The following is a 26,586-nucleotide window of genomic DNA, read 5'->3' on the forward strand; positions in this document are numbered from 1 at the left end:
ATAACAAGACCCATTAGATCCTTCATGATTTACCTTCTGCCTACTTTCTCAGTTTCATTTCTCAACACACACCAGCTTGACTAAATCAGCTTCCTTAATAGATCTCTTGCCCCATAACCTTACATACTATTTTTTCTGCCTGGTATACTTCTCTCTTGACCCCTTCTATCTTCTTCAGTTGATTAGCTCCCACTGGTTCTTTAGGTGTCGGTTTAGATGTCAGTTTTCCCAGAAAACCCAGACTCATTCATGTTATGTGCTTTTCCTATCAATTCTCCTAGTACTCTGTGCTATCCTTACTTATCACCCTGCCTGCTCATCAGCCTTCTCTACCGACTTCTTCACGGACACAGGCACCATGTCTTTATAAGCTTCTTTTCATTCAAAAAAAAACTAGCAGAACCTAGCACATAACACTTAGATATTTGCTAAATAATGAATGCCAAGAAACTGAATGCGGTAGGTCTGAGTTTTTCAGCCATATTTATTATCACCAATGATTCTAAGAGGGAACTGAAAGGGACACACTTGATTCCCCTAGGGGTTTTCCAGAACACAGGCTAAAAACAATACAAAATAAAGTTTTTAGATATTTGAATATTATTCTTAGTCTCTTGAATGGAAAAAGTTTATCGAATGTACAGCTGTATCTTTTTAGGTAGTGATTTAATATGTTTAACTAAAGAGATAAAATTAGAAAAATCCCATTTATCAATGCTTTCTTTTGACTGTACCTCTAATACTTCACTTCGCAGAGATCAATAAAAACACTAATCAAGTTTCTTAATTTCCAAAAACAATAGACTGCAGAGCTTGGGCTCTAAAATGCAACATCATCAACCTGGTAACACTATGTCTGGTCTGCTATATAATAATTTCTAAAAGCAGGGAGTTCAAATTCAGACTGTTGATAATTTCTATGTAAAGCACATCTGAAATAACAAGTATCTGAGGATCTTTCTATAGGTCAAAAATGGGGAAAGGTTTCATCTTACATGTCAATTCTAAACAGCTTGGAATGATTTTCAGTGCTACAATGATCAGTTACATGGAAAAGACTGCACTGACAGATGAGGAGTGAAAGCCATGGTTTCGTCAAGGCTCATTTTAACTAACTGTTGATCCTGTTTCTGGATATCCTAAATCTGTGTTACACTTCAATACCAGACAGCTACCTATTAATTATGAAAATGTCTTCCCTAAAAATCTATTTAATGATAAACTCTTAGTATGTTTATTTAGAATGATTTTTTAATTGCCATATAAAGTCTTTGCATCTCCTGCAAAGTCAATGCTTGAAAGTTTGTTCAACAGTTGATTTAACAACCATTGCACAAATAAGCCCAAGGCAAATTCATCTCATATTTTTGTATTATAAAAAGTTTTTTTCTCTTTATTTCCTCCCTTTATCAGACAATGAGAATAATATTAATAGAATGCATTGTTTCCCTATCTGTCTTCATTCAGAATCAAATATTCAATTATAACAATATCAGTTCAAATTATAGGTGCTTTTCTTTGCTCTTATTATGTTTTAATTTATAATTTCATTATTCCAATTATACAAGTGTTATATTATAAATTTTCAATAACTTTGACAGTGTTTAGGATGTAAATTATAAATGAATTCAGTCTTTAGAGTGGAAAGGATTCAGGCATGATCCTACTTAGGCTGTTAATGTCCATCATATCATGTGTCAGTTAATATTGTAAAAGACATGAGGTCAATGAAAATACTATTTTTATTTTTTTTGAGACGGAGTTTCGCTCTTGTTACCAAGGCTGGAGTGCAATGGCGCGATCTCGGCTCACCGCAACCTCCGCCTCCTGGGTTCAGGCAATTCTCCTGCCTCAGCCTCCCGAGTAGCTGGGATTACAGGCATGCGCCACCATGCCCACCTAATTTTTTGTATTTTTAGTAGAGACAGGGTTTCACCATGTTGACCAGGATGGTTTCGATCTCCTGACCTTGTGATCCACCCACCTCGGCCTCCCAAAGTGCTGGGATTACAGGTGTGAGCCACCGCGCCCGGCCACTATTTTTGTTTTACCTATGTATTTATATTACATGTTACTCAAAATCTATTGATTACTTATTAAATATTAGGATGAAGTCAGATACAGTCTCAGTAGGCTGAAAAGTCTTAGAAAGAAATAAGACATGAGCAAAGTTCAAATATCTCTGTGAAAACATGTGAGCAGAACAACAAATATGAAGTAATGAAATAATGAGCGAATAATGAAATTTATTCACCCTTTGACAGTCCACAGAAATCCCATGAGGCAATGTCGGGGAATCGTGTAAGACTAAGAAGAGGCTAAGAAAATAAATCTGGTAATGGTACAGAAATGATAGGAAAAAATTCTAACAGTGCCTTAATTGTTTCACTGAGCAAAACACCTGGTATAACACATACACATATACTTAAAAACATGTAAATATATATAGATACATACAAAATATAGTTTGTGTTATGCAAATAAAATATAATTGGCTCAATCAGCTTTTCTAACTGTATAGATTAGGTCATAAAAATTTTTACGATTTAGGTACTCTTGCCTCTAGGTCCTTCACCCTAGGCTCTTATAGATCTACTCAAATAAGTCTACCACACATTACTGAATATTCTATAAACTACAACATTCTACAAAAGTAATTGATTATATAATTTAAATTACCTCTAAAATTTAATGGTGAGAAAAATATGAGAGCTCATAAGATTTAATCATGATTTAATTTTTAAAATTCAAATCAAGAAAAAACAGAATCCAGAGTACAGAATCAGTTGATTAAATATATGCACTAAGAAAAATGCAAATTTGATAAAATGGCAAATAATTCAAGTGAAAATATGTAAAGGAAAAAATGAAAATGTAAAAAAAACATTCTACGCTGAAATGTACTGAGGTAACATTTGTTATCTCGCCTACTTTAAGCTGGCTTTTAGATTATCTGAAACCAACATTTTAAAATACAATACGAGCCTCAAGCAATCTTTCCCTGTTTCTACAACATATATAAATCATTAAAATTTGCAGGGCAATGGACGGCAGAGTATATATAGTAGCTGTCTCTAAGAGTATATAAAAGGGGAACAGAAACAAATCATAAATAAGGAACTGCTTAAAATGTATGTAAAAAGCCACACAATTAATTGAGGGGAGTATTTAATAAACACTTGTCATTAAAATTTCCTCCATCTGATATTTTCTTAAGTACAAACAAAATACACTACGATAAAAATTAGGGTCATGTTTATTTGAACAATTAATCAGAAAGTTCATTCTGAGTATTAAGGATGACAAACGATATTTAACTGATAAAGTTTGAAAAAGGCAAAGTCAATGAATGGAAAAAAATACAAAAATGTTCTACTAATTAAAGTATTAAAAAAGACTGAGATTATTGGGAAGTCAAGTTTAATACCTATTTCAAGTATAATACTGTTTGTTTTTCTAATCTGCTCTATGACTTAAATATTGTTGCATATACTTGCAAAAATGAACAAAGGAAAAATCTTGGTATTCCTGGTCTTTCTGGACCACATTAATTTTGGTTGTTTTTTTTGTTGTTGTTTTTGTTTTTTTTTTTTTTTTGGTAAATAACAAAGGAATAGAATTATGGAGAGAGTAGTTCAGCAACAAGTTTTCCATTAAGATATGAAATCATGCCATGAGTTCCAAAAAAAAAAAAGGGTTAGTTGTATAAATTTGGGTAATAATCACTCATGCAAAAATCAGAAAATACCTGTACCGAGCCACCATGTCTGTCTGCTGCAAGGTGAGCTCTCAAATGGTGGGGATTTGCCTGCTGGGAGTCCCAAGCTGCCCTGTGGTCTGCCGACTGCCATTTATTTAATGCATATGGCATGCATGGAAGAAGAAAAACCCAATATGTTAAACATCTTATCCTCATAATATATAAAACAAACGTATAAAAGAAATTTAAAATACCCTTACTATTCTGAATCATGGTGCAGTTATCTTTGTATACAGAATGTGGAGTGATTTTAGTTAAGTTGCCAAATTGTGTAATGATCAACAATAAAAATAAAATAGAACCATAAAATTTTAGAAGTAAAAATCCTTGAGAAATCACAGACTCTACCCTCTAGCTTTATAAATCAACTAACAAAGAACCAGAAAGGTAAAAATGCCATGACCAATAAAGAACTCCAAATAAATCATGGGCACACTAAAAGGCCACCCACTATATTTTCTTACAGTAGAGGTCACTACTGGTTTTCTGATGAGGGGCTACTTTTAGAAGGTATAAATGATAGCCTTTAAATAACTGTACTTGAGATTCTAGAAATATTTTCTCTCTTGTTTAGTCCCCTATTTCTGACTGTGAGGATCATATGAGAAAACAGAAAAGTTATTTGAAAAGGGAGAAGCACTATACAGAATACTATGAGAGCACGACAAAACAAATTTTTTTCTAAGTGATAATCCTACACATATGAACCTCTTTGCTTCCTTGATCTCTTTTTATCTGATTCAAATTAAGAAACCCATGCTTATGAAATAAGCTGAAAATCCTTGATGTTTTTAGATCCCTTGGCAAATCTGCATGGCAATAACAAACATTATAATCTATTGGTAGAATTAAGAGTAATTTCTTAATTGGAAACAATTTCTGTTTCAGAAAAATGTAGACAACACTAATAAAAAGTAGAAAGAATATATTATTTAAGCTTTATTACATGTTTGGTTCTGCATTAGCTGCTTTATATGTTATCTCATTTTGAGGTAGATATTATCATCCTCTTTTACTGATGAAGACAGTGAGACATTAAGCACTTCCCTATAGTCACAGAGCTAGCAAGAAGTATACCAGAAACTCCAATCAGAGCCTAATGCTCTTCCAGTAATAATACCACCTAGCTCCTTACCACAATTAAATATATTCTAAAGCCTTCAGTACTCTTTTCTTTCTTTTTCAAACAAAGTCATGAAAATCTTGCCACAAAGTGCCAAGCACATTGGAGTATAAGGACCCTCAAGCATATTGGTGGCCAGAGCAACCTTCAGGGGAGAGTTGTAAAATTCAAGTAGATATGTGAACAAATGTTCTGGCACTAAGCTTCCTAAATTAAATTGTACAATGCAAAATTACACGCTCTGTGGCATAAAGTATGTCATCAAAACAATTATGATAGTTCTATAATGCCTTTTCATTAAACCCTCCAAATTCATAACCAGAATTAAGCAGCTTTGAAGCTTAAGCTGAAATGAATTAGATGAAGTCAAGTCCAGACAAAATGAAAGAATGAAAATGATGTTAAAATTGAGACGAATATCTAGGGCAATGAGCAATATTTTGGGGTCATGGAACTCTCTAAGAATATAGTTAAGAGCTACACACCCTCTCTTGAAAATAAACAATTACATGTATGCAACAATTTCAGAATCCTCTCAATGATTTTTCCTACCATTTATTTAGGGACATTAAAAAGGTTTAAATCATTTGAAATAATCTTTCTTCCTTGGGATTGTGAACTGTAGGTTTCTCATAGAACTTAAACTGCTTAGTAGTCTAGAGATATTTAAGAAGAATTTTCTCTAGATATGCAATTTTTCTATCAGAATGAAAATCTGTATATTCACATCTCAAATTCAATATATAAGCCTATCCTAAAGAACTGCCTGAAAAAATTATATATGTATATATATGTATATATATGTATATATATATGTGTATATATATATATGTATATATATTCCCTACATTTAGTGCAACAAGGACTGCACCAACGAAACATAGTTCCCACCCTCAGTGAGCTTACAATCTAGTTAGCAAGACATGCCTGAAACACATAGAAAATTAAGTCTACAACATTAGATTTATAATTTAATTCAACAATCGAGGAATTTCACTTACTATAATACCTAACAGCTCAAGTAGAGAATTTTAAAGAATATCATATTAATCTTCTTCCAAGTATATTCAAGGAATTAACTCTGGTTTATAAAACACAAACTAAGTCTCAACTTCTGAGCTATTTCTTTTTTTATACAGAATCTTATCAGGGCACTCAAGCTATCAACTAATTTTAATATACATATGAAGTAATTTATGTGTAAGATCCTTTATGATGCCAATTTTTCTAAGTCAAAAATTTAATATGAATCTTATAAAGTTGGCCATGCTTTATAGCATAATATTGTTAAATACTCCCTAAAAATAGCATTTTATTGTGCTTACGGTTTTTAACAAGTGGTGTTCGATTTTCATCCTGTTTTAATCTTCTTGAACTTTGATGGGATAAACAATGTAAATGTAAAACAGGACAGCACACTATCCTTCTCCAAAAAGGACTGTAACAGAAAATTTCTAGACACTCTTTAACTCAGTGTGATAGCAAAATTTTTACGTCAAAGAGAGAGAGAGAAATTAAAATACTGGTCAAAAATTTCAACAGCTTTCAATTCCTTTACCCAGTCAGGAAACATTAACTCTCCACTTGTTCAACTTCTATGCCTTATCTCAGACTGACTCTCTACTCCTTGTCTAATCCAGCTCTACCTACTCTTTGCTCCAAACAAACTGAACTGCTGCCTATGGCTCAAATTCTCTATTTTTAAACTTCTGCTTCTTATTTTATACTATTCAATCTCCCATAAATGCCCTTATTTCTTCATTTCTCTTTAAAAATTGCATTCATTCTTTAGGCTTACGTCAAAAGCTACCTTTTCCATAAAATCTTCAGAGTCCCACATATGATCTCCTCCGTGGCACTTTAAACTCCAGACACAAGAGTTTTGATTGAATGAAAGCTTACTGTATGCTAGAAATTAACATGCATTATTTCCATTTCATAGATAAGGAAACTGAGGCTTTGAGAAATTAACTCATTTGCCCAGGGTTAAGCCATATCCATGTTTGCCTGATTCTAGAGATTGACTGAGCTTAGCTACCACACTGCGTTTAGTCACTGGCAACAAAATCATTCTTACAGGTTATAAAGTCTTCTTTGCTTCTGCATTTCTACAATGTGTAGAATAGTAGCTTTATAACAGCAGAAATTCAATAAATAATTTATTGAACTAAATGACAGAAAGATCAAGTGCTATTACAATTGATTCCAATAGAGTACCACATTGGAATGAAAATATTCTAATAGAATATGAAATACTGCTCAAAGTTTATACTAATTTGTATCATTTATTAAAGATTTATGATTAAACATTTTAATGCTACTATTAAACTAATAAACAGTGAAAATTAAGAGAAAAGTTCATCTATTAAAAACATGTATTTTTAACCTTCAATCTTTTTTATCTATTGAAGAAAAAAGTATATGTTTCAATCATGAAACAAAGAAAGATATTTCATATCTAAAAGGCAGCAAACCTGGTTTTTGGATTGTTGCATCTTATCTCTGTGTTGATGTGCTTCTCTGTTTGATGACAGAGCAGGATCTTGCTGAACTGCACCCACTGGAGTAGGCTACAATACAATAACAATTGGTACTGATACATTCCATTTCAAAAATCTTATTTAAAGTCATTTACCTAGCTGCTTAAAGAATTAAGGAAAAAAATAAAAGACTGTTAAACAAACTAAAGTTTTAGGTAAAGACATCATTCTCAAAATGTCATTAAAGCTAAGAAGGTAAAGCAAAGAGAATACAGCTACTTTTTAAAGTGCTTTTAAAGTATTAAATTCTTTCTTTTTTTTTTTTTTCCAAGACAGGGTTTCACCATGTTGGTCAGGCTGGTCTTGAATTCCCAACCTCAGGTGATCCGCCCGCCTCGGCCTCCTAAGTGCTTGGATTACAGGTGTGAGCCGCCACGCCCGGCCAAGTATTTAAATTCTTTATAAAGTATTTATTTTTACACCTACAAAAGACCTTCTAATGCTGTCATTACTTTTAGGCTACATTTCCTTATTAAAATGATAAAAATGTATTTGTTTATGTCTCTCATTTCCAAAGCAAATACATAAATAGAATAAACTTTTAAGAAAATTAAAAGAAAAAAAATAATAGCATCGCTTATTTCCAATATTTTGACTTGGAGAGGCTTATTATTTTAATTTTCATCAAGGTATTAAAGTATTAATTATGAGAATATTACACATTTCACATTAAGAACTAAATCAGGATGAAAAGTTAAAAGTGTAACTCTTCATGGTAAAAGGCAAAGAATCCAGATGTAGGGCTTTTGAAAAACTCAAAGAATACTAGTACGGCGCTACCTGCAGAAATGTCCTTTAAAAAAATATATAACGAATCACTTAAAACAACTATTTGTTCTCAACTCTTTTCAAATGAAGAAACTATACTATTAAAAAAACTGATACTATAAATAATATTTTATTATGTAGAAGAGAGTACTCACCAACTGTTTACCAATCCAGTCATATTCATAATCAAACATATATCCTTTTCGATCAAACAAGTCAGTAAAAAGCTTTCTTAAGTAGTCATAGTCTGGTTTTTCAAAAAAATCTAGCCTTCTTACATAACGAAGATATGTTGCCATTTCTTCTAGAAATAATATAAAAATTATTCAAACTATACTTTTCTTTAATACTCAATAATAAAATTAGGTATCTAAAAGCACATTGTATTATATATTTAAAAAACACTGGAAAAGTAACAAAATTGTACTGCAATTTAAATTTTTCTGAGTTTAATTACAACGAAATTAAAAAGAAGAAAAGAAAGAAGGGGAATAGAGACACAAAAAAAATGAGAGGTTCGGTTTAACAACCACTATTTTTGCTTCACTACATTAGGAAAAGCTAAAATTTTTTATTTTATAAGATTATTTTTAATGTTTGATAGCATGACAAGTTGAATAAGCAACTTAATAATGCATGATTAATCACAAATCATCATAATGTTTATAAATTTAAAATTTTATTTAAAATACTAGTGAGAACTGATTTATATTGGTGTGCTAGATTTCCTTTACAATCAGTGACATATACCAACTAACAGCAAATTCAAATTCCTAACCGTGGTTTTGAGCAGTGTTCTAATTAATTAAGCTAACAAACGAAAGCTAAAACAAATGTCAAAAACATAACGCAAGGGCACAGTGTAAGTTTTCTCTTAATTTCTAGTCATATATTTAACAATTATTTGGCAATATACAAATCTCTGCATGCTACCGTAATTCCCAAATGTATTAGATATATCTATTTTTACGGGTCATACTTCCCTGAAGGAAAAGAATAAACAAAAAAATACATAAAACAATGGGTAAATGGTGAGCAATCAGTAAAGCAGGGCATTTTACCATCAGGGCACAGAAAATTATTGCAGTAAGAGATGGTAACTTACACCTAGCATTCACCTAGCCCCAGCCCGAAGAAAAAGGATAAAACCCAGCACAATAGGCAACAAAAGTGATACACAGTAACCTTCTTTATGTGGTGGCTCTCCCACTATTCCACTTTCTAGCTAAATACCTGGCTAATTTATTTGGCAACCCCATTTTTCCCATCTTTATATAGACTTCCTTAATGACACCTATCCTATCTGCCCGCACCTAAATTGCTAGTACTATTAATCAACATTAAAAAAAAAAAAAACTACTTCTAGACATTACAGCAAGAAAGGAAAACATATAATTAAAGTTGCTGTCAATGAATAAGATAAACAAGCTTGAGAAACAGCTACTATTACATTAATAATGCCAGCATTGTACAGGAAAACTAGGGAATACTAAAGTGAGATAAGAATTATGTATTATATCTTCAAATTTAGTTCTCTTTTCACTTAATGTTGCTGCAAAAATAAATCACATCATTATTTTAATATACTAACAAGTTATTATTTCTAATTTAGAAATCTTAAGTAAATTTTTGTTGGCTTAATTTGGGTTACCACAAATCTACTTGAAAGCAAAATTGTTTTCATAAAAGCATACAGCTCCCCAAAATAAAATTAGCCTAAAACCAGGGAGGTCAGTAAGGTTTTACTGACCCTACTTAATTTAAGTAAGTTTAGTTTGTAAAGTAAACCAACTCATACTTAATATACCTCCTCTGAGCTTGACATTGAGATCCAAATGATTAACACCGTATACCAAAACTTTGTACCTGGCATTCCTTAGCAAATATTTTAATTTTTTAAAAGTATACCATTAAAGAAAATATTTATTCAGCTAGTACTGATCAACACTTTTAAATAGATAGGATTTTACTTTATTAATGCCATTTACAAAGCAAATATACAAAGTGTCCCTGTAGGCTAGGCATCAAACGCTGAAATCCTTAAAATCATATTTTTAGCTCTTTTTTTAAAGCATAGAAAAATAATTTATAAACTTAAGCAATAAAAATCAGCATTTCTAATTTTCTGTATATAATCCATCAACTTCACATTACTCATTACCTGGAAAATTTTCACATAACACTTCTATTGGTGTAGCCCGTTTTGTATCTCCAATTTTCTGATACCTCTCCTTTAATGTGTCAGCCTAAAAAAGAAAAAAAAAAAAATCCTGACAATGTGTTAATTTAAAAATTATTTAGCTGGGCTGCACACGGTAGCTGTGCCTGCGACCTGAGAGCTTTGGAAGGCTGAGGCAGGAGAAGTGCTTGAACCCAGAAGTTCAAGACCAGACTGGACAGCAGAGCCCTGATCCCTACTTAAAAATTAAATTTTAAAATATAGAAATTGTTTAGATAAAAGGGAGGACCTCAATATCTTAATATTTTATAAAATTCAATTTAAAAAACACAAAAACAATTACCTTTAAGCCTTGCCAAGGAAGACTGCCTCTCAGAAAATACATGAACATATGACCTAAAGCTTCTAAATCATCTCTTCTACTTTGTTCTGAAATATAAAAGAAATACAAATTTCACTTTTAACAGTTAAGAATGAAGAGTTTATTCTTTCATTAGGTATAATTTCCAAAAGTTCAACATATAAATACAAAATACAGATCTAGTACCTATAAGTGATAAAATTATACCTATATAAATGATGTTTTCATATTAAGATTATTGTACATCTCTAAAATATTCCTTTATGATTTTTAGACGCTATAAGAGATTTATTTATCTGCTTAGAAATCTATTCATGGAAGTACAGGCCAAGGGGAAAAGAGTTCCATTGGTCAATCAGCATCACCATATACTATAACTCTGTCTTAAATATTCAGAAGATAACATATTAAAACTTCTGAGAAGTCTAGAGTTTAAAAGGTTTAACTCCTTCAACCCTGCATTTCCTAACGTTATATGAGCACAAAACTTCCATAATACTCTCCATTAAATTAAAAACAATTGGCTGGGCGCAGTGGCTCACGTCTGTAATCCCAGCACTTTGGGAGGCGGAGGCAGGTGGATCACAAGGTCAAAAGATCGAGACCATCCTGGTCAACATGGTGAAACCCCGTCTCTACTAAAAATACAAAAAATTAGCTGGGCATGGTGGCACATGCCTGTAATCCCAGCTACTCGGGAGGCTGAGGCAGGAGAATTGCCTGAACCCAGGAGGGCCATTGCACTCCAGCCTGGGTAACAAGAGTGAAACTCTGTCTCAAAAAAAAAAAAAAAAAAAAAAATTATAGAGTATAGTGTGTAATATATTTTAAGAAAAACTTGTGTTTGACATATACCAACATTAATAACCCCTTCACTATCACCAAAATTGCTGCTTGAACAAATTGTCATTTTCAAGTTGTTGTGATAACAAAATGTTGTTTAGTACATATGTGAATAAAGATCACAGACTAAGACTCAGAGAGATACTTATAAATATTTGCTGATTGAATGATATTTCAATTTTTGTCACTGAAGTTAAATACTTAAGATTTCTTGATGTTTCAAAACGATACAAAAATGCTGACTACAAATGAGAAAAAAATACTTTAAAAAAAGGATGTTTATGTGCAAGATGTTTTATCCTAATGAACAATCATACTATCTAGGCAGAATTCAATGCTTTAAGAAAAGCAAACTTTGATTCAAAGTATGGATCTGAACTAGGATGAAGGGTCAGAAAAGGTTTTGATTGTTACTGTGTACTCTCAAATATTCTATACTTGTTGATATGGTTTGATTTGGTTCACACCCAAATCTCATCTTGAATTCCCATGTGCTGTGAGAGGGACCCAGTAGGAGGTAACTGAATCATGCGGCAGGTCTTTCCCATGCTGTTCTCATGATAGTGAATAACCCTCATGAGACCTGATGGTTTTATAAGGAGGAGTTTACCTGCACCAGCTCTCTCTTGCCCTGCCGCCATCCACGTAAGATGTGACTTGCTCCTCCTTAACTTCCATGATGACTGTGAGGCCTCCCCAGCCATGTGAAACTGTAAGTCCATTGAACCTCTTTCTTTTGTAAATTGCCCAGTCTAGGGTATCTCCTTATCAGCAGCATGAAAACAGACTAATACACTTGTTTTAAATAACATTTGTTATGATTTAAAGATACTATGTTTGTGTTCCTATTTAATCAATATATATACTTCCATCAGACTGCAAGTTGCAGGACAGAGGATGTATTTTTGGCTCATTATTCTCAAGATGCAGTATAATGACTGGCCCAGAAAAGGCACTCAACTCATATTACTGCAATAAATAAATGAATATTTGAAAAGATATAATATTAGATATATGTCCTTTTTCTGTAAGCATCAGGGAAATATCTAAAAGAATATACATCAAAATTGGTAGTCATTAAGGCTACAAGATTGGCACACTAGAGAAGAGACTTCAACTTCCCATTTTGCATGCTCAAAATATGATATAATTAAGAACTTTTTTCTTTCTTGTACTTTTTGTTATAAAATATAAGTACATGCTATTAAAAATAGCAAACTTTTCCAACATAAGTAATGGCCTTCAAGTCCATCTACATCCACTAATGAAAGTGGGGATGAGAATATGAAAAAAACTAGTTATGACTTTTATAACCAAAATTTCACTTCATTAGGTTCTGGTAGTCTTAACAGTATAGTTTGATAAGTTTTTATAACACACACACACACACACACACACACCTGCATAACTACCACCACAATCAAGAAGGATTTCTAATGCTCCAAAGGTTTCCTACATCCCTTGCCTATTACTCTTCCCCCAACCCCCACAATACCGCCAGCCTCAGGCAGTCACTTATCTGCCTTCATCACTACAGATCAGACAGGTGCACATGAAAGGAATCATACAGTATAGATTCATGCCCAAATTCTTTCACTTACTGAGTTTTCAGGATTTATCCATGTTGCTGTGTGCAATAATAGCTCATTACTTTTTAATGTTGAGTAGTACATTACAATGTGTTTATTCATCTGCTGACAGACATTTGGGTAGATTCCAGTTTGGGGCTATTGTGAATAAAGCTGTTATGAACACTCTTCTTATACTATTCTATGTTGACATATGTTTTCATTTATGTTGGGTTAATATCTAGAAGGGGGATTGCTACATGATATTGTAGGTATAGGTTTCGCTTTATAAAAAAAACTTTTATACCATTTTCCAAAGGGGTTGTGCCATTTCTTATTTCCACCAGCAACGTATGGGAGTTCCAGTTGCTTCCAAACTTGTCCAACCTTTAGTATGGTCTTTTAAATTACAGCCATGCTAGTGGCTGTGAAGTATAAGCAATACTAAGTCCTTTGAGAAAAACAAACTTGAAAGTATGGATTAACTGACTTAATTTGCATTTCACTGGTGACTAGTGTTGAGCTTTATTTCATGTGTTTGCCCATTTTAAAAAGTGGGTTATCTTATTTAAAAGTTGTAATAGGGGGCTGGGCGCGGTGGCTCAGCCTGTAATCCCAGCACTGTGGGAGGCTGAGGCAGGAGGATCACGAGGTCAAGAGATCAAGACCATCCTGGCCAACATAGTGAAACCCTATCTCTACTAAAAATACAAAAAAAATTAGCCGGGCGTGGTGGTGCACACCTGTAGTCCCAGCTACTTGGGAGGCTGAGGCAGAAGAATTGCTTGAACCCAGGAGGTGGAGGTTGTAGCGAGCCAAGATCCTGCCACTGCACTCCAGGCTGGTGCATGGCGACAGAGCAAAACTCTGTCTCAAAAAAAAAAAAAAATGTTGTCATAGTTCTTGTATATTCTGGATACAAGTTATTTTCAGGCATGTTTTGCCAATATTTTTTCCCTTCAAGACTATAGCTTGTTATTTTTTGTTTTCTTAAGAGGATGTTTAAAAGAAATTTTGTATTTTTATGAAGTCCACTTTATCAGAGATTTTTTCCTCTTATTTTTTAAACTTTTGGAGGTCCTATCTAGGAAATCTCTGCTCACAAGATTACAAAGATTTTCTCCTGTTTTTTTCTTCTAGAAATTTTAGAGTTATGGCTCCTACATTTAAACCTATTTTCATTTTGAGGTAATTTTTTTTGCTTTTGGTGTGGAGTAAGGATATAGATTCATTTTTCTCAATATTGAGATCTAGTTAATCTCATACAGTTTCTTGGCAAAACTATCCTTTCCCTTGAGTTGCTCTTGCACCATTCTCAAAAATCAATTGATCATCTATGTATAAGTCTATTTCACACTCTGTATTTTAACCAACTTATCTGTTACCTGCCTTCCTATCAATACCACCCAAAATAAACAGACAAAATAATGACAAATGAGAAAATCAATGACCAGACAATGACCAATGGACAATCAGTAATGGAAACCAGTGAAAACAAAAGCTGGATTGGAAAGTTCAATAAAATCACTAATTCTCTTAGAAGGCTAAAAGAAAGAAACACAAATTACCAATAACAGAAGAAACAGGGGGCATTAGAACAGATCCTATAAATATTAAAAGAATGATAAAAGAATATCACAAACCAACCCAATAAACAACTTAAATGAAATGGACAAGTATCTTGAAAGTTACTAATAACTAAAACTGCCTCAAGAAGAAAATGTCATAGCTCTGCATCAATTAAAGAAATTAATTATTTAAAAACTTCCCCAAAACATAATCCAGATAGCATCACTACTAAATTCTATTAAATGGTTAAAGAAAAATACAAGTTCTACACAAACTCAAGATCAGAAGAATTCCCAATTCACAGCATCACCCTGTTACCAAAAACAGACAGAGACATTACAATTAAAGGAAACTACAAGAAACATTCCTCATAAACACAAACACAAAATCCTTAAAAAGATAATACCTCATGACTAAGGTTCATCCTAGGAATGTAGGTTTAGTTTAACTTTTAAAAATCAATCAGTACAAATCATCAAATTAATAAAATATGAATCATATCATCATCTCAGATATAGAAAAAGCACTCAACAAAATTCAACACGCATTAATGAGAAAAACAAAAAACTCTCAGCAAACTAGGATTCACAAGGAAACTTCATTCTAACAACAATTATGAAAAATGTCAACTAACTTCATTTTTAAATGATAAAAGACACTCCAAAGATCAGGAACAAACAAAGATGTCCACTCTTGCCTTTTCTATTCAGTATTGTACTGAAGTTCTTGCTGGTACAAAGAAGCAAAGGCAACAAAATTAACAGATATTCAGATTGGAAATGAAAAAGTAAAACTATTGCTCTTTACAGACAACAGGGCTGTACATGCAGAAAATTTCAAATAATCTACAAAAGGTCTATTACAACTAGTAGGTAAGTTTTAGCAAGGTTACAGGATATAAGGTTAATATATAAAAATCAACTGGGGCCAGGCTCAGTGGCTCACACCTATAATCTCAGGACTTTGGGGAGGTTGAGGAAGGAGGATAGCCTGAGGCCAGGAGTTCAAGACTTAGCTTGGGCAACATAAAGAAACCCTAACTTTACAAAACGTTTTAAATTAGCTGGTGGCTGGGTGTGTTGGTGTGCCCTTATAGTCCCAGCTACCAGGAAAGGTGAGGTGGGAGAATTCCTCAAGCCTAGGAGGATGAGGCTGCAAGGAGTCATGGTAGCACCACTGCACTCCAGCCTGGGTGACAGAGCAAGATCCTGCCTCTAAAAAATAAAAACAAACTGGATTTCTATACTCACAATGAACAGTGAAAACTGAATTTTAAAACCAATGCCTTTACAACAACATCAAAAAACATGAACTGTGTAGGGATCCATGTATCAATGTATATGTAAGACCTATACATTATATGCATATAATATATATGCATATAGTTTCAAGAACTTAAAATACAGTACATATAGGCCAGGCATGGTGGCTCACACCTGTAATCCCAGCACTTTGGGAGGCCAAGGCAGGTGGATCACAAAGTCAGGAGTTTGAGAGAGACCAGCCTGGCCAATATGGTGAAACTCTGTCTTTACTAAAAATACAAAAATTAGCTGGGCGTGGTAGCATGCGCCTCTAATCCCAGCTACTTGGGAGGCTGAGGCAGAAGAATCACCTGAACCCAGGAGGCAGAGGTTGCATTGAGTCGAGATTGTCCCACTGTACTCCAGCCTGAGTGACTATGCGAGACTCCAACTCACAAAAAAAAAAAAAAATACAGTATTTATAAAAGTATACTGAGCCCTACAGTAAGACTCTTTGTTAAGGAGAGGAACTCAATATAAAAGGCAATTACTCTTTGAACTCTATCCAAGGGGAGCTTTAGTCACATAGTGCCAATAAGCCATAGTCATAAAGTGATCTCGCCTACATGGTTCTATCAGAGAACAGTATTAGTCTTATAACCCACAAAGTATTTCAAAATTCAAGCCATAAATATTAGCTAGTAAAATTAACTTACTACTGAAGCTCAGTTTGAAATACTCTTTACCCTCATAATTCCTTTCTTTGTATTCTTTCACCAACTGACATATCTGGAAATAAATTTTACCATGTAGTAAGTAAGAGAAATTACAGGAAGGCATTCTCTTTGAAACACAGAATAAAGAACACCTCCTAGGGTCTTTAACAGTTCTTTTACATGAAGAAAAATCTCCCAACAGTAATCTGGCCCTAACTAAATTGCGTTCACATTTTTTAAAGCACTTAACTACAAAGGCTTGCTTGAAAATGAATGTTTTTCCACAAAGCCAAGAATCATTGTAAGAACTCTTGCTATGAGCACCTAAAGAAAATAGAAAGTGATGATTTTCTTCACAACAGGTATCATTAAAGATTCTTTTAAATAGGTTCTTGAAACCAATTAAAAACGTACATAGTCAATTAAAATTTTCCTTTTTGGAAATATATGTACCACACAAAATAATCAACACATATTAAGAGTCTAATATGGGTCCATGCTTCATATACACTATCTTTCAAAATTACAGCTACCCTGAAAACAGTTATTTGTAATCCCAAATAAGGAAAGTAAAGCTTAGAAAGATTAAGTGACTACTTCAAAACTAGGTACCTAGTAAGTAAAGGGAAAGATTACAGCCCATCTGTCTGCATTTTCTTCATTTTGGAAAGCATTTTATCACTTAATCAAATGCTGACTGCAAACCTTCTGCAATGCTTTTCTATTTAAAACTTCTACTCTTACATCTCAACATTATTTTTTTAAAAAACGGATTTCATTCCGCACTTGCCTAGCACTGTTTCTATTTCAACTGAAATTTCAATTCAATTTTCAACAGAAAAATATTCCTATTTCATTAACTCAAATTTATTGATGGCTCACACAGAAGCAGGAAATTTTCTATGATACATGCATTTGTTTGCAAACTTTCTACTGCATTTTCTACCATAATGAAAAACTATGAGGCCAAAAGACATGCTGGCTAAGCTAAGTACAAACATGAGAACACAGCTCAAACAAAAATTCTCCCTGAAGAAAGTTTAAATCATTTCTTGTAAGTAAAAAATAAAAATTATCTTCTACAAGATAATTTTCTTCAAGATATTCTTCTACAAGAAGTAAAAGGTTCACTTCATATTTCCTTCTTAGATATTAAAAGTTACTTTAGTTGTCACTACTAAAAAAACAAAAACATATCTTCCTCAAGATTCATTGAGCTCAATTTTCAAAATTATATAACAAAGATGGTTAAAAAAAAAAAAACACACACAAACCTAAAAAGGAAAGAAAAAAACACAATTATGCAAGACAGCAACAGTTGACTAATCTAAACACCTAATCAAGTAATAAAAACAAAACTTAGAAAGAAAATTTTTCTGTGTAACTGAACCCAGTATACGCACTCACTTAATTCTTAAAGTTCTCTTGAAATCAAGTTCTCTTAATTTAGACATAATTCTATTAAGTTTGGTGACAAGGTCAAAAGAAGTAAAACAAAAGCAGAGAAAAACAAAGTGTTGCCAGCAGTAGCTATACTACATACGATATCAAAAGGTAAGGAATAACACAGGTGAAAGAAAAAAAAAAAAAAACCACACACACACACACACACACAAAAATATATTAAGAAGAACAAATAAAATTTTCTTCAAATTTATTTAGATAAAGATATCCATCCTAACCTTCTTCTCCAACTGATCTTGAGAGTACTGCTATGTAACAGTAATCAAAAAAAAAAAAAACTAAATCCTGAAACATCAAGAAAGTATCAATTACATTCATTATACTTTAACAACAAATTATACACTTTAAACTGTTATAATACAATTATATAATGTAAATGCATGTTTTTGAACTGCAAAAAAAGCTGTGTAAGCAGCTTCAAGAGTAGGCCTCAGAAATATGGACAATTAATCTACAAATTAAATTATATGAATCACATCACAGAATGCTAGTACAGAAAGAAGCCACTTTTGGAACACCATAATTCTGTGATTCCTTCTCTCTATTCAGAGAACTTACCACTCAGAAACTTGAAACATCATTCTCCTATGAACACAGATTTTTATTAACACTTAGAAAGCAACTCAGAACTTATCCCTCAAATTCTAGTTTCTTTATTCTTGAATAACCAATGAAAATTTAAAAATAAAAGACTTGATTTTTCTTTAAGGACTACCCACCAAAGAGAAATGTACGTTATTTACTTAGTGTCAATTGACTTCAACAAGAGACATAAAGGGGGGAAAGAGTCAGCCAAAGGAAGATTATGAGGTTCAAAGCAGCTGATAAAAGTCTTTAAAAAGATATTAGAAAGTAGACATATGGTCAGATCTGACACAAAAATAACAATATGACAACACTAAAGAAAGTTTTCATGCAAGGACACTACGGAAATCAACATCTGTAACATAAAGCTTTATCAAGACTGCATCTTGGAAAGAAACTTAAGCAGATACAAGAAAGGTATAAATGCCTTCTGAACATAAATGACCTAGTTAAAACCAACAGATACTACAAGAATAAAATGCTAATTTCTATTATGTGATTTTACACTACTCTTCCATATTATGGTATTAGGAACATCTTTTTCCCTTTTAAGCCTAATATAAGTGTCAGTCTCCAAAAAAGAAAAATACTTAGAAACACATATAATGTCTCTTTGACCAAATATTCTATTTTGAAAAATTCATATGAGCAAGAAGTCCTTGAGTGCCTAAAAATGAATGAATGGATGGAAAGATGGAATGAATAAGGCTTTAAAAGTAATCACCAGCCGGGCGTGGTGGCTCACGTCTGTAATCCCAGCACTTTGGGAGGCCGAGACAAGTGGATCACGAGGTCAAGAGATCGAAACCATCCTGACCAACATGGTGAAACCCCGTCTCTACTTAAAAAAAAAAAAAAAAAAAATACAAAAATTAGCTGGGTGTGGTGGTGCACACCTGTAGTCCCAGCTAATCAGGAGGCTGAGGCAGGAGAATTGCTTGAACCGAGGAGGCGAAGATTGCAGTGAGCCAAGATCATGCCACTGCACTCCAGCCTGGTGCCTGGCAACACAGTGAGACTCTGTCTCAAAAAAAAAAAAAAAAGAAAAAAAAAAAAAGTGATCACCAAGATCCAGGCAAAGCAGGGAGTGCAGAAATAATATATGCACAAATTAAAACCACATTAAAAGGTCAGGTTTTTTCTGCTCCTTTTCCTTCTTTATCTCTTCCTGATTCCTCACAAGACCAAGTACTATAAACTTAAAAAAACACTATGTCTTCCATCTCTGAAGGCATCCCAATTTACTGAATTAAAGCTTTAATTTCTTAGCATCCAAATTGATATAATCTTAGCTTAACTCTTAATTTTTTAAGTAGGAATTCACGTAATCTTGGGAACAAAATGTTTTATCTGTTAATATTACCCATCTACTCCTGAGTTTTACCTGAAAACTGAGAAGCAGGGTGTTTATAAATGGGGAAAAGTAAACATTAAACATTTGCTGTTTGCTATACTTGCCAAAGAAATAAATTTTTGTTTTATTCCTGAAAGAGGAGTAAAGACAGATTATCACAATAGTTAAATCTCATTTCCCAGGTACTGAGGACTTTTCCTAACAATGACAAACATATCACACTCACTTCACCATTTCTACAAATAGAATGCTGTTACATTTACCATTGTTCAGATAAAGAACATTAGGCCCTAAGGAAGCTGTGACTTCATGTCTCACAATAAAATAGTGGTGAACCTTTGTTAGTTATAAAATAGTCTGTTAACAACTCCCATAAAATGAAAATTTCTCACAGATACTGCACACGTAAATAAATACAAGTGTGCCTAGTTTTAACAAAAGTCACAATCCTGAAAGTTTTATAGCTACCCAGTCATATTTTTAAATCTATTCAGAAAGTCAGCTATTGAAACCTACCACCTGGAAATATTATCTGAATAAAACTTGAGTTTTATAATTTTAAATATTTGATACTTTTCTTAAAAAAAAAAAAAGAAAAGAAAAGAAAAGAAAAGAAAAAGAAAACTGACATGTTTCAGGCATTTCAGATGCCTGAAAAAAAAAATGCCATAAGCCTACAGTCGGATGGGCTATCAGGAAAGATGCCACATCCTATTCAGTTATGATTGAGAGGCAGTCCCTACTGTATAGGGACATGCTCTATGCAGTAGCTAAGGCTGGGGAGAATGGTTAGAGTAAAAGCTAAGAATAGGGTAAGATCAGGAGCTGAAAGTTGAAGTAGGTGACTATCGTATTTGGAATCAAAATGCCTACCCAAACCTAGTCAAAGAGAAATGACAGACCCAGATTGGAGATATCCTATAAAACAGCCTGTGCTCCTAAAAAATATTAAGGTCATGAGCCATAAAGAATGACTGAGGAACTGTTCCAGATGAAAATGATTGAAGGGATATGATAAATAAATGGACCTGGGTGAAGGAAAAAAGCTACAAAAAAATTCTGTGAAGTTGATACTGCTTTATTCTTTTTACCAATAAGAAACCCCCTAAAAATGTTAAACTCGTCCAGACTCCCAGTTAGCATACAGGTAAGCCAGCTCTGCCCACCTCTAAAGTATATGCTCTTACCATTATACTTATTAGGCTAATTGCTATTTCTGTGGCTAGCCATATTGGAGAGCTATAGTCTGAATCCAAAATTTCCACATGCACTAAATTCAGTTAAAATTTGGTATTCTCTTATATTTTGTAAGAGAAATAATTAAATGCATCTCCAAAACTCTACCAAAGTTGGACATTTCAAGTTACATAAATACAAAAAAACACACAGAAAATGGAAGTATAGCTGTCATTCATTTACTCTATAATAACTTACTTTCAAAGAGTTTTATCAAAAAATAAATGAAAGTAAACTCTAGGTAGATGTGATAAATGAAAATCATAATAAAAGCTATTGTAATCTGCAAAAACTGAACCATAACAAATAAAAAGACACAGTGTTAGCGCAGCTGCTGAATTCAAGTTTCCATACTTACGAAAGGTACACATACCTTTTCCTAAATGTGTGTTTATGCTCATATATCTAGCTGTTCCTGTAAGGCTCTTGTGTTCTCTGTATGGTATGTGTTTCTTTGTCTCTGGATCAATATATTCCTTTGCCAAACCAAAATCTATAATATGAATAACTTGCTGGGTTTTGTTTCCTGGTCGTCCTATTAAGAAGTTCTCAGGTTTTACATCTCTGTATATCAAGTTCTTTGAATGGACATATTCCATGCGAGAAATCTTGGTTTAAAAAAAAAGAGAGAGACGTTTTATTTTGGGTTTAGACTAGCCTAAGCAAGTATGATAAAAGCAAGACAGAACTTTCACAATGAAAACATACAAAAGAAATAAATCAGAAATTGTTTCAACCCCTTACAAGTAACATAATGTGTCACCGTGTCATTCTTCAAATACACATATTGAATTACAATTTAAAATCTTTGCTTTTACTATTATGGTCACTGAGAAACAAGAGTATTTGAATTTTATGAATGCCTTTCATATCAGTAAGCCTGATTCAATCAACACTTTCAGAGGATGCTACTTCATAAAATCAAAAAGGCATTTTGATACAAGATCTTGAACTCAAAAGTATAAGCAGATATATGCAAAATGTTGCAATATAGTCTTCCTTATCAGTTCAATAATCAAGTTTTACAATTATATTAAAGAAATTTAAGAGTCTAAACTATTAAATAAAAACAACAACACTATCAATATCTTTTTCTTTTCATAACACATTTCCTTTACTTTCTCCTAGGTATTAAACATTTAAAAATGATTAATCTTAAAGGTAGGAAATTCTGGAATCCAACTCTAATATTAATAATATAGTTCATTTTTATTAATTATTTCACAGATTTTCAATGTTCATTGTGCAAACTATCATAAAATAGAATATTACAAATAAGAACATAAAATTGCTCCATTTAGTGATAATCATGGTTAACAATGCAATGTAAACATATGGTCACACAGGTCATTCTAGTTTGTTTAATAAACTTTGCATCACACAATATACAATATTCTATGTATATATATTCTTAATGATATAAGCATTTAAGATCATAAAATATTCTGTTTTGTTTGGAGAGAACTGTTGTTTGGTTTTTGGTGGCTTTTTTTTTTTTTTTTTTTTTTTCCAGACAAGGTCCCATTCTACCACCCAGGCTTGGACCACATAGCTGACTGCAGCTTCCACTTTCAACCTCCAGGCTCAAGCAATCCTCTTGCCTCAACTTCCTCAATAGCTGGGACTACACAAGCACACCACCACACATGGCTTACTTTTTATGTTTTGTAGAGACAGAATCACACTATGTTGCCCAGGTTCATCTTCAACTGCTGGGCTCAAGTGATCCTCTTGCTTCAGCCTCCCAAAGTGCTGGGACAACAGGTACAAGCCATCACACCTAGCCTATGAAACATCCTTTAATATGTGCTTTCCAATAGCTGCATATTTTCCTCTGGCTGTTAATTTATTCAACTAACCCTGTTATTTCTGCACATTTGGGTTGCTTCCCATTTTTTAATTATAAACATCCTTTCATATAAAGCTTTAAGTACCTATGAATACATCCATAGGATAAATCTGTAGAAGTTAATGAGTCAATGAATAAAAATAATTTTAAGACTTCTGCAGCACTCTTCTATTGGCATTTACTTCAAAACTGCTTTAAAATCACTCTCGAATTATTATCCCATAGATTCCCTGAAGTCTAAGTAATGTATCAAGACGCTCTCATTAGTTTGCTTCTTGTTTTTCGAGGCCATAAAGTTTATTACCAAAATTAAGATTTCATGTTTTTCTGTCTGGGTGCAGTGGCTGACGCCCATCTGTAATCCCAGTACTTTGGGAGGCTGAGGCAAGTGGATCACGAGGTCAGGAGATCGAGATCATCCTGGCTAACACAGTGAAACCCTGACTCTACTAAAAATACAAAAATTTAGCTGAGCACAGTGGCACGCAAATGATTCTCCTGTGATCCCAGCTACTCAGGAGGCTGAGGCAGGAGAATCATTTGAACCCAGGAGGCAGAGGCTGCAATGAGCCAAGATCATGCCACTGCACTCCAACCTGGGTGACAGAGAGAGACTCTGTCTCAAAAACAAAAAAAACAAACAAACAAAAAAAAGGAATCCATAAAGAATCCATGTTTCTGAGGATTCTCTTTTGAAGTATTCATCTTTTATATGAAAAAACTGCTAGCAACAACAACTTAATTCTCAAACTGAGCATTCTAATCTTAATGCAGTTAACGTATCAGTTTTTATACAAATAAAATATACTTGACTCAGTTATTTTAAGTTACATGGATCCCAGAAAGAAAGACAATATGAAAAGTAGAAACATCTGTATTAGGTCAAATGCTCTGTAAGACAATATCACAGAACTTTAAACTTTTAAGATGAATTTGTGACCAACAACCATGCACTTGTTACAACGTCAAATACCCTATTTTACTTACCAGTTGTATAGCTATCATGAGAACTGTTTTAAGAGAAAATGTTCTGTCACACAAGTCAAACAAGTCTTCCAAACTAGGTCCCAGCAGTTCCAACACCATAGCATTGTATTTACCACAAGGGCCAAAATAGTAAACTTGAGGTATACCATCTGGGAGAAAAAGAAATAGTCATTAAATAATTTCATCATCTTAAATACTAAGGTTTTCCTCCTAAAAATTGATACTTAAATTTTTATATTTTCAAGAACTAATGCAGTACTATTACTTTTCCCAGGTACATACTTTCCTTGACCAAACCTCTCCACCTCCCAATACCTTATCTCTGATGTTCACATTATACCCTAGATACACCTCTATTGCAGCTACATAAACTGAATTACATTATAAACAGTACTTCATTGTTTCTCTCTACCACCTTACTACTGAACGAAAGCTAGGCTTTTTTGCTTTATATTTCCATGGCCTGGAGAAAGACTTAGCACATAGGAAAGATTCCAGTTCTATTGAACAAGAGACACTACTGGCTTTAATAACCTTGTGGTAGGCATACTGCTAAGATCACCCCTCACTCCGAAGATTCTCATCCTCTGGTGGATAAACCTTCATAAACCCCTCCCCTTGAATGTGGGCAAGATTCCTGGGATCTCACTATTGTGACTAGGCTAACTTACATTGCAGATGTAATTAAGCCTCCTATCGGTTGACTTTAAGTTGATCAAAAGGAAGAGAGAGTATCCTGGTCGGCCTGATCTATTCAGGTGAGCCTTTAAAAAGAAGGTCTAGTAAGTCAGAGATATTGGAAGCAGCAGAGAACTCTCCTGTTGGCCTTAAAGAAGCAAACCACCATGCCATGGAGGGAGCCACATGCCAGATAGGAATCCTCCAGGAAGTAAGGGCCTCAGTTCTATTGCCATGAGGAACTGAATTCTGGCAAGAACCAATAAACTTGGAAGAGAGCACTGAGGCTCATGCAGATTGCAGTCCAGGCTTACACCTTAATTTCCACCTGGTAAGACTCTAAACAGAAGACCCAGCTAAGCCATGCCTGATTCCTGACCCACAGAAATTGTGAAATAATAGTCTTTCATTTTAAGCCAGTAAGATCTAGTAATAATTCATTATGCAGCCATATAAAATAATACAGACTCCAAATATGAAGTCTGAATGCCTAGAAGTCATCCGTATTTTATTTTCAGAGCTAACAGATTCCCAATAAACTAAAATATAAGGGATCAATTTCCTTTATGTGGAAGTTGTCAAAATCAAAATGGAGTCACTTGTGTTAAAGCCCTGACAGACAGATCTAGGGAGGGAGCTACAAGGAGGGTTCTCACACATATATATGCCTGATAACAAGAATTATCACAAAAGTGCAAAAACCACTATCTGGAACAAAAGCCACTGCAACCTTACAAAAAATTACTCTGTGAGGATATCTGTCCAGCAACTGCGTGTCCAACCTTGGACTGATGCCATTCTTGTTAATGATCCTTGTAGCCAAGGAGAATTGTCTCAGAACAACTTATGTGACCCTCCCCATTTTTCCTTTAAAAACTCTTGTCTTCCTTTACCTCCCTGAATATACTCACATACATTCCCATTGTGATGCTCACTCCTAAATATCATTTTTAGAGTTTCCCTATTATTTAGTTTGACACTTAACACTGCATTTATGTATCTATTAGCATGAAAAAATGAACAACTTCCACCACAAATGTCTCAGTTTTATTTCCAAGTGATTTTTTTTTCAGTACATTGAAAGGAAAAACAATTCTAATAAAAATTTCTCATTCTTTTTAATAAAAAGTTTTTTAAATATATTTTTAAAATACATAAATTCTTTTTAATAAAAAGTTTAAATATAATATTTAAATCTAATAATTATTTACTCTATTATTTTGAATATAAATTATTATAGGACAGAAAACACTAAACTAAAAACCAAGACAACTACATTCTTTTTTTTTTTTAATTGCATTTTAGGTTTTGGGACAACTACATTCTTAGCCTAACCTAATATTCATTGGCTGTATGGCTAGTTTGTCATTCAACCTCTCAAGTGGGCCTCAGTTTATTTATCTATAACAATATTAGTGATTTTGATAAGACAAGTATTTCTCAGATATAAGTATGAATGAGGCAGCAGAACATCTGCAGGTGGGAATGGAAGATAGTGTAATCACTGTAGTCCCAGCTAATTGGGAGGCTGAGGCAGGAGAATCGCTTAAACCCAGGAGACAGAGGTTACAGTGAACAGAGATGGTGCCACTGCATTCCAGCCTGGGTGACAGAGCAAGACTCTGTCCAAAAAAAACAAAAACAAAAACAAAACCAGTGTAAAAAAAAGCAGGAATGGGTACATATTGAAACTACATACATGATGCCCTCCCCAGAAACGGAGATTCTGATACACTCCAATGTGTATATGTCAGCATCCCCT

At 33.5% G+C, this 26,586-nt stretch overlaps 1 protein-coding gene across 15 annotated transcripts in view; it reads right to left on the minus strand.

The window, feature by feature from the left end:
* Positions 1-26,586, minus strand: part of CSNK1G3 (casein kinase 1 gamma 3) — a 102,506-nt gene that overhangs the window by 16,704 nt on the left and 59,216 nt on the right. For 7 of the 15 annotated variants that reach the window (XM_074382045.1, XM_039469625.2, XM_039469606.2 and 4 more), the window contains 7 exons: positions 24,147-24,295; positions 21,684-21,918; positions 10,714-10,799; positions 10,353-10,437; positions 8,347-8,495; positions 7,358-7,453; positions 3,749-3,844 (listed from right to left, as the gene is read on the minus strand). In XM_074382045.1, coding sequence (XP_074238146.1) covers positions 3,749-3,844; positions 7,358-7,453; positions 8,347-8,495; positions 10,353-10,437; positions 10,714-10,799; positions 21,684-21,918; positions 24,147-24,295 — 896 coding nt within the window. The remainder of the gene's footprint in view (positions 1-3,748; positions 3,845-7,357; positions 7,454-8,346; positions 8,496-10,352; positions 10,438-10,713; positions 10,800-21,683; positions 21,919-24,146; positions 24,296-26,586) is intronic. The other 8 variants (XM_039469629.2, XM_039469615.2, XM_039469649.2 and 5 more) reach the window with 5 other exon arrangements.

This window comes from Saimiri boliviensis, chromosome 1 (genome assembly GCF_048565385.1).
Source record: "Saimiri boliviensis isolate mSaiBol1 chromosome 1, mSaiBol1.pri, whole genome shotgun sequence".
In the NCBI taxonomy this organism is placed as follows: domain Eukaryota; kingdom Metazoa; phylum Chordata; class Mammalia; order Primates; family Cebidae; genus Saimiri; species Saimiri boliviensis.